Raw genomic sequence first — 14,677 nt, 5'->3', positions numbered from 1 at the left:
TGTTGTTATTCGGTATTTATGTAGCTTTTCAAAAAATGGGTGGTTTTGCCATGGAAAATTTTGATGAAAACAGGCCAAAAATTCCTTTTCATCTACATTTTCCATGGGAAAATCACCTTTTTGTACCAGAAATTCAAATAACGAAAAATGAGCTCAGAAAAGGGGAATAAGTGCTTTCTTGGCCAAAATATTTCGGTTTTCAGGTTTTTTCAACAGGAAACGGCCAGAAAATGTCCGGGAAGCCGACCCTTTGCACAAAAAATTATATTGAGTCAAAAACCCGATTTTCCGCTGAAAATAAATTTCACCGGAAAATTTTCAGCCATCCCTAAGTATTGTAGCTAGAGCTAGTCACATGGCAAACCTCTTCAAAGGGCTCCGGATAATAAAAGAAGGCTAAATGCTATTGAAGGCTCTAATCCTGTGCTGAGCTCTATGCGGGCAGTTCTATGCACCCACATGCAGACCAGGTTCTATCCCGTAAGCAGCACTTATTGTAGGGTTATGACCACTCTTAGCCCTGTATGTTTCCTATGCATGTCTCCTTGCTGTCCCCCCATTCTGAGCGCTTCCTGTGGGCACAGGAAATTGTTTTCCCCATTGAAGCTGTTTAAAGAGAAGAGTTATTTTTCAGGCACTGTGGTTTTCATTCTCCCTTCTGTATAAGATTATTGCTTGGCTGAAAAATACTATTAAAATAATCCTGCGAAATCCTTTTTGCCCCTCCATGGTGCCTCCCACTTGGGAACTTCAAAGGTGAATGAAAATTGTAACAAACCTGTGATCATCTGGGAACTTCCCAGCTATGGGGCTTCAGAAGCACAGCAGGGATGGAACCCACACCTTCCAAGGCCTAGCCCCCCTGCCATCTGAGCCAGAGGCGAATCTCCACAAGCACTATAGGATCTAGGATACACAACTGATCAATTCTGGATCCACCCACCAGAGGGAGACAAACGCATTAGCCAGTTGGTGACACTGAAGTGAAGTAGCTTGCCCAAGGTCACGCCATAAGTCAGTGACAGGATTGGGAACAGAACCCAGGAGTCCTGACAGTGCTGCTATACCCACTAGACTCCACTGTCTCCTAGAGCTGGAGACAGAACCCAGGAGTCCTGACAACCAGATCCCTGCTCTGATCACTAGACCCCATTCATCTCCCCGTACTGGGACCAGAACCCAGGAGTCCTGACTACCAGTTCCCTAGTCTACGCACTGCCTTCCTAAACTGTCACTTCATCAATCCTTCTTCTAAACACCGTTTGCTGTATTGCATTTTCCCCATGTTTTCTTTCAGGTTCCCGTGAGTCGTGTGTTAGGAGCAGTGTATAAATCTAGTTAATGAATTCATGCTCCACAAAAGTTCCCAGGCTTTGGCATTTCCTACAGATCTGGCCGTTCTACATACACAAATAAATCAACCCACTCTGCAGTTGAGCTTCTGGGGAACTAATTAGCAAAGCAGAGCGAGGAGTTTGCCGTTGCAGGTTGGAGGAATTCTGTTCTGCGTTTCAAGGGATTTGGGGCACATGCCCCTCTCTCCTCAAACTACCCCACAATGCAGCAAAGCCCACCCGTGATAATGCAAGGGGGGTTTGATGGCTGGGCTGGATTGCTCCTTCCAAAATGTCATTCGTGTCTCAACAGCTTTCGGGAAACCAAGGAGATTTAAGGGGCAGTGGAGCGGAGCCAGCTTGCACCAGTTGGGGTATTTTTTAATATCAGCTGCAAAAAGTTCCCGAAGAGCTGAAAACACCAGCGGGGAACCCCACTTGTTTCAAACAAACTTCCTGGCTAAGCCAGCTCTCTGATCCCGGCGGTGGCATGCAGAGGACAGCTGAGCTGATTTTGCTTTTGGAATGCAACCTACGTCTCCAAATAATCCCCGGGGCCAATGCCCTGGCCAACTCCTTCACCCCCACCTGGACTCTGACCCAGCCCTGGCGAGGGGGCTGTTTACATTGGCGGTCACAATGGTGGTCACATTGTTTGGTAAGTGGTACCCTCCGTCGGATTGTTCGCTTGGTTGCAAAAATGTTTCCCTGCAGTGAAGGGGAGGGGGTGGATTGGAAATGGCAATTATGGAATGAGAGACCAGGCCCGGCGCAGCGGGGGGCCCTGCCCAGTGCTTAAGTTGTAATGAAAGAGGTGCCAGGGCTCAAGCAATTTTTTTACATTCATAATTGATGCAGAAAGCCCAGAGGGGCCAGGGCTCTGAACTGCCAAGCCCAGAGGTGCCGGGCTCTGAACTGCCAAGCCCAGAGGTGCTGGGCTATAGACTGCCAGGCCCAGAGGTGCTGGGCTCTGAACTGCCAAGCCCAGAGGTGCTGGGGCTATGGACTGCCAATCCTAGAGGTGCCGGGGCTCTGAACTGCCAAGCCCAGAGGTGCTGGGCTCTGAACTGCCAAGCCCAGAGGTGCTGGGGCTATGGACTGCCAATCCTAGAGGTGCCGGGGCTCTGAACTGCCAAGCCCAGAGGTGCTGGGCTCTGAACTGCCAAGCCCAGAGGTGCTGGGCTATGGACTGCCAAGCCCAGAGGTGCCGGGGCTCTGAACTGCCAAGCCTAGAGGTGTCAGCACTCAGCCCTGGCACATATTAAGCACTGGCCCTGCCTGCCCTCCAAGCTGCACAAACAAGCCCCAGAAAGGTACATCCCCACGTTCCCCCTCGTTTGGTGCTGCTTCACTCCTGTCTCAAACTTGGAAGCTCTCCAGTCCCTCGCTCCCCCGTCGCGTAGCTGAGGGCAAACTCGGGTAGACGGAGTTTACCCACTTCTCCTTCGGGGAATGCGGTGTTTAGTTTAGGTTCGTTTACCCGCTTCTTTTTCTACCACAGGAGCACTGTCGTCTTCAGTCCCATTCAAGCCATTCCCAGCACGAGCCCCTTAAAATGCACTCAAAGTGTCCTACTCACCCCTTTCCCCATCTTTGTCAGCCCGGGGCGCCGGGGGATGGATGGAAGGAACGCAGGAGGAGGAAAGGAAAAAGCAGTCAATAGAGGAGACTTCCCAGCTTTCTTTAAATAGCTCCCTCCTTCACCCCTCTCCTTCTCTGGACAGGGCCACTTGTTGAAACAGGATCTTGGGTCAAGAGAAACTCCACCCTCCTCCCACCCCTTTCTCTCCCCCCCCCCACCCCACCCCGAAGCCTTGTGTCCCTGGTCCGCTAGCTGGGGAGAATCCGGGACCAGCAATGTGCTGAGCAATGTCATGATATACACAGCCCGCCCCCCGCCCCCTGCGTCTGTCTGTTGGCTGTAAGGCAGAGCTCTGTTTGGGAAGTCAAAGGGCTGCATCAAGTCCCCCTGGGCTCCAGCTGACTGTGATAAATGAAGTGCTCCAGCCTCCACACTCAGGGGCTTAGTCGGGGCTTTTTATGCACTTCCCGAGAGGAAGAGACGTGGGTTTGTTTGCAGAGTTTGGGTTATAGGTCTCTGTGAGTTGTGGGGGCGCACGGAACGCATGAAATGGACGATGCACTAAGTCTAGGTCTATCCTTCCACCAGCAATTCATCTGTCCATCTACCCCGCCCCCCACACCCCCATCTCTTCCTCTTCCAGCTGTACACCCCTCTCGGGCGATCCCCCAGCACTGTGGTTTGCTAGGACGGTTATGGGGAAATACACAGGCAGTGCTCATGTCACCTCTCCGTCTCTGGTGCCGCTGTCGCAGTGGCCCGGAGCGGCCCCGAGGCTGGGAACGGCTCGGGGACTCGGCCCAGGCCCTGGTGCCGTCTATGCTGAGGTGTGACTGGCTGTGGGGAGCTGCTCAGCTGCTGTCTGGGCTGTCCCCGCTGGGTGGACACCAAATCAAAGACCCTGTTCTGCCAACGTCTGAGCCAGGCCTGTCTGCTGGGTGCGGCACAGTGGGGGGAATCAGGACTCCCAGGTTCTACTCATGGCTCTGCTTCTGCTTTGGGCAGTCCCCTGCATGCTCCGTGCCTCAGTTTCCCCCGATGCCATGACAGGGAGAGTCGGGGGTTTAGTCCATGCCTGTGTATGAAGAGCCCTGTGCTGGTAGCTGCTAGTGAAAGTCTGAGGGCTGTTATCTCTCCCCACCCCACTGCTGAAGCCCCTTCTCTGCAGGAGGCCCTTATCACAGATGGACCAGCCACTCTGGAGGCACAAGCTGGCTCAGGATACAGAGAGCCCTCACTGCTCAGGGGAGACCAATCACAAACCATCAGCACCCAAGTGGAGTGGCGTTGCAGCGTCTGAAGGGTGCAGAGTATTGAGGACTGTCCTCGAATTGCAAGCAATCCCTTTAAGAGTGTGGAGGGTGACGGTGGAGGGGTTCCTGGTCCTGCTTGCAGGTTAGGGGCCTTCGTAGGGAAACCTGCAAATGGTGATGGGCAGTCAGGCTGGCCCGAGCCAGCCTAGAGCATGGTGTGGTGAGTGATGCCTCTCTTCCTTAGGGAGCAGCCTGCTTTGTCTCTCACAAATTCCTCAAGTTCAAGGCCAGAAGGGACCATCATGATCATTTAAATCCAATGTACTCAGACCTCAGTGGTTCAGGAGCCAAATTAACGATCAGCATTACCCAACAGAGCCAGAGCAGTGTGAATTCATGGTTTCATTTACTGTAGTACTATTCATATTTAAACAGTATGATAGGGAGATATTTAGTTGATATAGAATATTATTATATGATATATACATTATTATATATATATTATTCTCACAGCAAATAAGTTGATAACTTAGGGCCAGTTGATATCTTAATTGGTTAATAACTCGGGCCCTACCCTATTCACAGTCCATTTTGGTAAATTTCACCATCAGAGGCTTTCGAAAATCTTAAATTTCATGGTTTCAGATATTTAAATCTGATATTTCACGGTGTTGCAACAGTGGGGATCCTGACCCAAAACAGGATCCTGGGCAGGGGTCGCAAGGCCATTGTAGCGGGGTCACGGTATTGCCACCCTTACTTCTGGGCTGCACTGCCTTCAGAGAGGGAGAGCTGGAGAGCAGTGGCAGCTGGCTGGGTGCCCAGCTCTGAAGGCAGCACCCCAGCAGCAGCACAGAAGTAAGGGTGGCAATACCGTACCATGCCACCTTTACGTCTCTGCTGCTGCCCTCAGAGCTGGGCGGCTGGTGAGCGGTGGCTGCTGGCTGGGTGCCCAGCTCTGAAGGCAGAGCCGCCGCCAGCTGCAGCGCAGAAGGGACGGTGGCACGGTGTGGCGTTGCCACCCTTACTTCTGCACTGCTGCTGGGGGTGGGACTGACCCAGCCCCGGGGTGCCCACAGCCCCTGCCCTGCCTCTCCCCAGCGCTTGGAGATTAAAAGGGCCTTGGGCTGGCTGCCTGGTGACCACAGCAACCCCCGATCACGGCGCCCTGGGCAGTCGCCCACATCACACACCCATAAGGTTGGCCCTGCCCCCACTCAAAAAAGTGACAACTCCCCTCCCCACCATGCCACCCTCACTGCTGCACTGCTGCGGGTGGTGCTTCCTTCAGAGCTGGGTGCCTGGCTGGCAGCCACCGTGCTCTGGCCGCCCAGCTCTGAAAGCAGCACAGAAGTCAGTAAAGGTGGCAATACTGCAACCCCCCTCCAATAGCCAGATTTCACAGGGGACACCAGATTTCACAGTCCGTGACATGTTTTTCATGGCTGCGAATTTGGTAGGGCCCTATTAATAACATAGGAAAAGCATCCTGGTTGGTTAATAACTTAGATCAGTTAAAAGAACAGGAGTGGCACCTTAGAGACTAACAAATTTATCGGAGGATAAGCTTTCACGGGCTAAAGCCCACTTCATCGGATGCATGCAGTGGAAAATACAGGAGGACGATACACCGGACCCTCGCTATACCCCGGGGCTTGGGAGCCATGCGCGGTCCCACATTAACGCAGGGGATGCATTGCCATGGATCCCAATTTAAATATTTAAATGGGGGATCCATCGCTGCGACCGCGCTATAAGCGAATCTGCTCTACAGCGATGCGGGCGAAAGCAAGGGTCCGGTGTATATACACAAAGAACATGAAAAATGGGTGTTGCTATACCAAGTCTAAAGAGACTCATCGATTAGCCAAACTCGAACAGTTTAATGGGACTAAATTGGGGGGGCCGGATAATCTTCATCCAAGAATATTAAAGGAATTGGCACATGAAATTGCAAGCCCTTTAGCAAGAATTTTTAATCAATCTGTAAACTCAGGGGTTGTACCGTATGACTGGAGAATTGCTAACATGGTTCCTATTCTTAAGAAAGGTAAAAAAAGCGATCCGGATAACTACAGGCCTGTTAGTTTGACATCTGTAGTATGCAAGGTCTTGGAAAAAATTTTGAAGGAGAAATTAGTTAAGGACATTGAGGTCAATGGTAATTGGGACAAAATACAACATGGCTTTACAAAAGGTAGATCATGTCAAACCAACCTGATCTCCTTCTTTGAGAAGGTAACAGATTTTTTAGACAAAGGGAACGCAGTGGATCTAGTTTACCTCGATTTCAGTAAGGCATTTGATACGGTGCCACATGGGGAATTATTAGCTAAATTGGAAAAGATAGGGGTCAATATGAAGACTGAAAGGTGGATAAGGAACTGGTTAAAGGAGAGACTACAGCGGGTCATGCTGAAAGGTGAACTGTCAGGCTGGAAGGAGGTTACCAGTGGAGTTCCTCAGGGATCGGTTTTAGGACCAATCTTATTTAATCTTTTTATTACTGACCTCGGCACAAAAAGCGGGAATATGCTAATCAAGTTTGAGGATGACACAAAGCTGGGAGGTATTGCCAATTTAGAGAAGGACAGGGATATCATACAGGAAGATCTGGATGACCTTGTAAACTGGAGTAATAGTAATAGGATGAAATTTGATAGTGAAAAGTGCAAGGTCATGCATTTAGGGATTAATAACAAGAATTTCTGTTCTAAACTGGGGACGCATTACTTGGAAATAACAGAGGAGGAGAAGGACTTCGGAGTATTGGTCGATCACAGGATGACTATGAGCCGCCAATGTGATATGGCCGTGAAAAAAGCTAATGCGGTCTTGGGATGCATCAGGCGAGATATTTCCAGTAGAGATAAGGAGGTTTTAGCACTGGTGAGATCTCATCTGGAATACTGTGTGCAGTTCTGGTCTCCTATGTTTAAGAAGGATGAATTCAAATTGGAACAGGTACAGAGAAGGGCTACTAGGATGATCCGAGGAATGGAAAACCTGTCTTATGAAAGGACACTCAAGGAGCTTGGCTTGTTTAGCCTAACTAAAAGAAGGTTGAGGGGAGATATGATTGCTCTCTATAAATATTTCAGAGGGATAAATACCATGGAGGGAGAAGAATTATTTAAGCTCAGTACCAATGTGGACACAAGAACAAATGGATATAAACTGGCCATCAGGAAGTTTAGACTTGAAATTAGACAAAGGTTTCTAACCATCAGAGGAGTGAAGTTCTGGAACAGCCTTCCAAGGGAAGCAGTGGGGGCAAAAGGCACCTATCTAGCTTCAAGACAAAGCTGATAAGTTTATGGAGGAGATGATATGATGGGATAGCCTAATTTTGGCAATTAATTGATCTTTGACTACTAGCAGTAGATATGCCCAATGGTCTATGTTGGGATGTTAGATGGGGTGGGATCCGAGTTACTACAGAGAATTCTTTCTTGAGTGTCTGGCTGGTGAGTCTTGCCCACATGCTCAGGGTTTAGCTGATCGCCATATTTGGGGTCAGGAAGGAATTTTCCCCCAGGGCAGACTGGCAGAGGCCCTGCGGGTTTTTCGCCTTCCTCTGCAGCGTGGGGCACAGGTCACTTGCTGGAGAATTCTCTGCACCTTGAAGTCTTTAAACCATGATTCGAGGACTTCAATAGCTCAGACATAAGTTAGGGATTTGTTACAGGAGTTAGTGGGTGAGATTCCGTGGCCTGCGTTGTGCAGAAGGTCAGACTAGACGATCATAAATGGTCCCTTCTGACCTTAAAGTCTATGATTCTATGATTAAGGTGGGCTATTATCAGCAGGAGAGAAAAAATCTTTGTAGTGATAATCAGGATGGCCCATTTCAAACAGTTGACAAGAAGGTGTGAGTAACAGTAGGGGAAAAATTATCATTGGGAAATAGTGTTTAGTTTGTGTAATGACTCATCCACTCCCAGTCTTTATTCAAGCCTAATTTAATGGTGTCCAGTTTGCAAATTAATTCCAGTTCTGCAGTTTCTCATTGCACTCTGTTTTTGAAGTTTTTCTGTTGAATAATTGCAACTTTTAGGTCTGTAATTGAGTGTCCAGGGAGGTTGAAGTGTTCTCCGACTGGTTTTTGAATGTTATAATTCTTGACATCTGATTTGTTTTCATTTATTCTTTTGCATAGAGACTGTCCAGTTTGGCCAATGGACATGGCAGAGGGGCATTGCTGGCACATGATGGCATATATCACATTGATAGATGTGCAGGTGAACGAGCCTCTGATAGTGTGGCTGATGTGATTAGGTCCTAAGATGGTGTCCCTTGAATAAATATGTGGACAGAGTTGGCAACGGACTTTGTTGCAGGGATAGGTTCCTGGGTTAGTGGTTCTGTTGTGTGGTGTGTGGTTGCTGGTGAGTATTTGCTTCAGGTTGGGGGGCTGTCTGTAAGCGAGGACTGGCCTGTCTCCCAAGATCTGTGAGAATGATGGATCGTCCTTCATGTCGTCCTTCAGGTCGTCCTTTGATGATGTGCTGGAGAGGTTTTAGTTGGGGGCTGAAGGTGATGGCTAGGGGCGTTCTGTTATTTTCTTTGTTGGTCCTGTCCTGTAGTAGGTGACTTCTGGGTACTCTTCTGGCTCTGTCAATCTGTTTCTTCACTTCAGCAGGTGGGTATTGTAGTTGTAAGAACGCTTGATAGAGATCTTGTAGGTGTTTGTCTCTGTCTGAGGGGTTGGAGCAAATGCGGTTGTATCGTAGAGCTTGGCTGTAGACAATGGATTGTGTGGTGTGGTCTGGATGAAAGCTGGAGGCATGTAGTTAGGAATAGCAGTCAGTAGGTTTCTGGTATAGGGTGGTGTTTATGTGACCATCGCTTATTAGCACTGTAGTATCCAGGCAGTGGATCTCTTGTGTGGACTGGTCCAGGCTGAAGTTGATGGTGGGATGGAAATTGTTAAGATCAGTTAATAATTAAATGACACTGTGATAATATAATGGGCTGCAAAGATCCGCAGGAGACACATTAAAGAGACACTTGCAGCTCGCGAGCTGCAGTCTGAGCACCACTGATCTAGTCTGATGTCCTGCACGTAACAGGCCAGAAAACCCACCCACCCGCTCCACCACTAGGCCCAGAACCTCTGGCTGAGTTACTGGAGTCCTTGATTTAAAGATTTCAAGTTACAGAGAAACCCTCATTTACTCCAGTTCAAACCAGCAAATGACTGTGCCCCATGCTGCAGAGGAGGACGAGAAACCCCCAGGCCTCTGCCAGTCTGACCTGGGGGGGAAATTCCTTCCTGACCCCAAATACGGAGACCAGTTGGCCCCTGAGCATGGGCTTCAGGTTACTGTGTGCTCCCGTTCTGGGTTATGAGGATGAAAGTGGGGTTATATTGCAACCTGCCCAGATGGTATTTTTAGCTGTCTCTGGGTGTGTGCCACGAACATAACAATGGGGTGATGGACTATGGGGGGCAGCCAGGGGGGAGGAGGCACAGTTCTCATCCCAGCTAGTAGAGACGAGAGGGGTGAGGGGCAGATGTGTGGGAAAAAGCCACACTTGGCAGCAATTCGCCTGAGCGTTACAAGGCTCTGCATGAACTAGGCCTCACGGCCCTGCTTGGGGTTGGGATGAGGAGTTCCAGTGTGCTTACCCTGTATTTCAAATGGGGAAACTGAGGCACAGAGGCAGGAAGTGACCTGCCCAAGTGAGGCAGTGACAGAGCTGGCTATAGAGCCCAGGAGTCCTGACTCCCAACTCATGCTCTAATCACTAGGCTTGCTGCCTCTCCAGCAAAGAAAGTGGGGTAGGGCTGCCATGCCTAGGGCAGCAGTCCTCTGTTAGTCCTGCACACCATGTGAATGTTATCATCAAAGCAGAAATGGGTTTTGCTGGGTCTGCTGGTGCATGAACTCGGCCTGCTGTCCCCATGCAGCGCAGCGAAGCCGTAGCCAGGTCAGTACACTAAGCTGGCACAGCCAGGAAGGCACCCTGGGGCAGGAAGGAGCAGTCAGCAGGGGCTGGATCTGCAGCCTTAGTGGAATCGCTTTTTTAAAGCAGCTCTTTCTTTACTGCCTTTGGGCTCTACGTCCTTCCCAAAGCAACTCAGCCCATGATGGCCACAGGCAGGGAGTCCCACTCAGAGAAACGGAAAACGCAGCCCCCGAGCCCTGAGAAAACGACACCCATTTACTGGAATGGGTTTAGAAACTGATGCCGTTAAATCGGTGCCAATCTCTCCTCGCCCATTTCGGTTTAAGAGCGCCAGTCTTAGAGGGCACGTCTACACTACAGTGCTGCTTCGGTGCAGCTGCACCAGACAGGAGAGCGCTTTCTCCAGCCAGCATCATTACTCCGCCTTGGAGAGAAGCAGAAGCGATGTCTGCGGGAGAGCGTGTATAGATGGCTTTTTTACACCCCTGAGCAACGTATGCTAGGTTGACTTCAGCGGTAGTGTAGACCTGCCCTCTGGAATCAAGATAAGCCACACGGGTGCCAGGAACCCTTCCCCTGAAACAGGAGCATGGATAGACGGGGAGGTGGGGTGGGAAGGCTCTGCGCTACAGCAGATTGAAATTGGTTTGGCTAAATCGGGACAGTTTTCTTGTGTAGACAACGCTGGTGTCATTGAGCCTGAAGTACGGAAATCGGGACTTTATCAGTGTGAAACACAGATGTGTTGCTTCCATAGGTGCCGTCCAACTCCTCTCCGATGCTTTCAGAGTTCAGAAGGGAGCCACCGAAAGCAAGCAGGCACATTTCCCCGGCTTTAATTCCAGCCCAGCTCCCCCAGGGGAAGATTAGCCCCAGGAGCCATGGAACTCAGCCTTTGCTTCCCAAATCTGGTTTTAATTTGTTTGCTTTTTAAATCCCCTCCAAGAATGACCCCTGCCAAGCAAGGGGCTGGGATTTTCCATCCCTCAGCTGCACCATTTCTCTAAGAAGCTAAGGGCCATGCTGGGGAGCCAACAAGTTCCCGGTGCAGCATTACAAGGGGCTGGGAAGGTGGTGATGCCCTTTAAGAAGCCGTGGTTAGTCTCGGGGCTGTGGTTCCCCTGTCTTGGGGTAGGACTTTGTTATAAATATAAAGGGAAGGGTAACAACCTTTATGTATGCAGTAATATAAAATTTCTTCTGGCCAGAGGTTATTTGTAAGGGGTTAAGAAGCTTAAATAACCTAGTTGGCACCTGATCACAAGGACCAATGGGGAAGGAAGATACTTTGAAATTTGGAGGGTGGGGGAGGCTTTGTTTGTGGGTTTTTTGTGGGTTTTTTTGGAGCCAGAGAGGGACCAGGGGCAGGAAAAACCATCTCTTAAAACCCTGCCAAAAATAAGATTTAGGATTATAAAAATTGTAAGTAAAGCAAGAAAAGGCATTAGATTATTTTTTGTTTTAGCCTGTAAATTTTTCCTGTGCTAAGAGGGAGGTTTATTCCTGTTTTTTGTAACTTTAAATTTTGCCTAGAGGGGAATTTTTTGTGTTTTGAATTTGATTAGCCTGTAAAGTTACCTTCCATCCTGATTTTACAGAGGTGCTTTTTTACTTTTTTTTCTTTATAATAAAGTTCTATTTTTTAAGAATCTGGTTTACCTATTTGGTTGGTATATTATTCTCAAGCTTCCCCAGGAAAGGGGGTGAAGGGGCTTGGGGGGATATTTGAGGGAAACAGAAACTCCAAGTGGTCCTTTTCCTGAATCTTTGTCTAACTCACTTGGTGGTGGCAGCTGTACCCATCCAAGAACAAGGAAGAAGAATTTGTGCCTTGGGGAAGTTTTTAACCTAAGCTGGTAAAAATAAGCTTAGGGGTCTTTCATGCTGGTCCCCACATCTGTACCCTAAAGTTCAGGGTGGGGAGGGAACCCTGACATTTTGTTAGTGGTGGGATCATTTTGAACCAGAAGCTCAAACCTCAGGATAGTAAAAGGACTTTTTTTTTCTTTCGCTGCTTGGAAAGCAGGGAGGTGACTTTTTTTTTCTTTTAGCTGAGAGCAGGTGGAGTTTTTTTTTCTCGGCCTCAGGGCAGAGTAGTTAAGTCCTGCAAGGCAATTCACAAGTTCTGTTGTTGTTTTTTTTTCTAGCTCTCGGGTTAAGCTAGGCTAAGTGCAGAAAGGCTAGGATGACAGAAAGTGATGTCCAGAAAAAACTGGAATTAGCCAGATCTGAAGCTGAGGAAAGACAGAAGGAACATAAAAGACAGCTGGAACTCAGACAGATGGAGATTGATGCACAAGTGTCCAGAGAAAAGGCTGCCCACAAGAGAGCTATGGAGGCCCAGAGGAAGGCCCAGAAGCATGCTCAGGAGGAGAGGGAAAGAGAGAGGAAGCATGACCTGGCTGTTATGGAGTTGAAGAGACAAAAACCCTTCAGCTGCTGGCTCCACTTCCCCAAAAATCCACAAATGGGAGTGACTATGTCCACAGTATGATGAATCCAGTGATATTGCTGAATATTTCATCACCTTTGAAAGACTGTGCACCCTCCATACAATTCCTGACGATCACAAGATGACCACATTGGTAGCAAAATTAACTGGAAGAGCTCTGGACATATTCAACAAGATGCCTATTGAGGATGCTTCTGGCTATGGTAAATTTAAGGATTTGGTTTTTATGCAATTTCAAATTACACCTGAAACTTACAGAGTAAAGTTTAGAGCCTTTAAGAGAGGGCCTGGACTAAGTAATGTGGCTTATGTAAACCAGCTGAAGGATCTGTTAAATAAATGGGTCAAAGGAAGGGCTGTAACTAGCTTTGAAGGAAAGTGTGATTTGGTTGTACAGGAGCAGTTCCTGACTGTGACCAATAATAAAGTAAAACAGTGGTTATGGGATAAGAAAATGGACTCAGAAGAAAGTCTTGCTTCTTATGTTGATCAATACGAGCAGTCCCAGACCTCCAAAGAGGCAAGGAAAATCAGAACAAAATGGGTGGAGGTAGCAGAAAGGAACAACCCTGGTCGCAGGTTGGGCGGATACCAGAAGGGGCACCCCGAGACCACACCATATCACCGTGGGCAGCCCAAGGCCCCACCTGCACCCCAAGGAAAACCCCAGACACCTTATTCTCCCACCACACCATTCTCCAGCAACCCACCTTGCCCCACTGATCAGTCAGCTTGGCGATGTTTTAAATGTAATGAGGTCGGGCATGTAAAGGCCAACTGCCCCAAAACCCCAACAGATTACAATTCATTACACTGGGGTCACACCAAAGGTTCTCAGGCCCAGGTTCCTCCCAGATACCCTCAGAGCGAAGGGAAACTGTGATTGTGGGTGGGAAGAAGGTTATCGCATGAAGGGATACTGGAGCACAGGTGTCAGCTATCCACCAATCCTTAGTGGACCCCAACTTAATCAACCCAGAGGTCCAAGTGACTATTCAACCCTTCAGGTCAAACTCTTTTGACTTGCCTACAGCCAAGTTGCCTGTCCAATACAAGGGCTGGTCAGGAATGTGGACTTTTGCAGTCTATGATGATTATCCCATTCCCATGCTGCTGGGGAAAGACTTGGCCAACCATGTGAAGCTAGCCAAGAGGGTGGGAATGGTCATCCGCAGCCAGGCTAAGCAAGCCTTCACACCTAGCTCTGTTCCGTAAACTTCTACAAGGGCCCAATCTGTGTTACCAGAGACCCAGACTGAGGTGGTGGAACCGGACCCCATGCCAACGTCTGTGACAGCAGTAGTTGATCCAGTCGCAGAGACCCAGCCAGAGCCAGGCCCAAAACTGGAATTGGCGAAGCCACCTGCACCAGTACCATTGCCAGCTCTGAGTCCAACGCTTGCAACCCCGTCTACAGCTCCAACACCAGAGGGCACCACTGAGCCTGCCCTGGCAGCAGCAGATAACCCTACACAAGAGGCTTAGCCAGAGCCTGAAACACCCCATAGTGCACCAGCGGAGAGCAGTTCACAGTCAACGGAAAGAGCCCCATCCCCTGCATCGCTTCCTGAGGGACCAAGCCCAAGTCCACAATCCAGTAAGAAACTAATGTTTCCAGCATCAAAGGAACAGTTCCAGGCTGAGCAGAAAGCAGATAAGATCCTCCAGGGAGCTTGAACGGTGGCACAGAGCAACCCACTGCCTCTCAGCTCTTCTATTCGATCCCGGTTTGTTGTAGAAAGAGGACTTTTATACAAGAAAACTCTTTCTGGTGGGCACCAGGAAGTCTGGCATCCTCAGAGACAGTTGGTAGTTCCAACTAAGTACCAGGTAAAGCTCGTAAGCTTAGCCCACGATCATCCTAGTGGCCATGCTGTGGTGCAAAGAACCAAAAACAGTTTGGGGAAGTCTTTCCACTGGGAGGGAGTGGGCAAGGACGTTTTTACTTATGTCCAGTCTTGTGAGGTGTGCCAAAGAGTGGGAAAACCCCAAGACCAGGTCAAAGCCCCTCTCCAGCCACTCCCCATAATTAAGGTTCCATTTCCTCAAGCAGCTGTAAATATTCTGGGTCTTTTCCCAAAAAAGACACCCAGAGGAAAGCAGTACATACTGACTTTCATAGATTTTGCCACCCGATGGCCGG

General features: G+C 49.1%; 1 protein-coding gene and 1 long non-coding RNA gene across 3 annotated transcripts in view; one reads left to right on the top strand and one right to left on the bottom strand.

Moving 5' to 3' along the window:
* LOC141977351 (sodium/potassium-transporting ATPase subunit alpha-2) overlaps positions 1-3,061 on the bottom strand; it is a 33,217-nt gene extending 30,156 nt beyond the window's left edge. Inside the window, exon 1 of the mRNA XM_074938793.1 lies at positions 2,914-3,061. Within this exon, the coding sequence (XP_074794894.1) occupies positions 2,914-2,925 (12 nt within the window). The 5' untranslated portion in view covers positions 2,926-3,061. The remainder of the gene's footprint in view (positions 1-2,913) is intronic.
* Positions 1,491-14,362, top strand: LOC141977352 (uncharacterized). Of its 2 annotated transcripts, none has more exons than XR_012636207.1 (3): positions 1,491-1,992; positions 12,230-12,737; positions 13,781-14,362. It is a non-coding gene; the product is annotated as an uncharacterized LOC141977352 (long non-coding RNA). The 2 variants fall into 2 exon arrangements; XR_012636206.1 differs by having other exon boundaries at positions 13,761-14,362.
* Positions 14,363-14,677: the final 315 nt, after the last annotated feature.

This window comes from Natator depressus, chromosome 24, assembly GCF_965152275.1.
Source record: "Natator depressus isolate rNatDep1 chromosome 24, rNatDep2.hap1, whole genome shotgun sequence".
Lineage (NCBI taxonomy): Eukaryota > Metazoa > Chordata > Testudines > Cheloniidae > Natator > Natator depressus.
The sequence above is the reverse complement of the archived record's forward strand: the minus strand, read 5'-3'. Positions and strand labels throughout refer to the sequence as shown.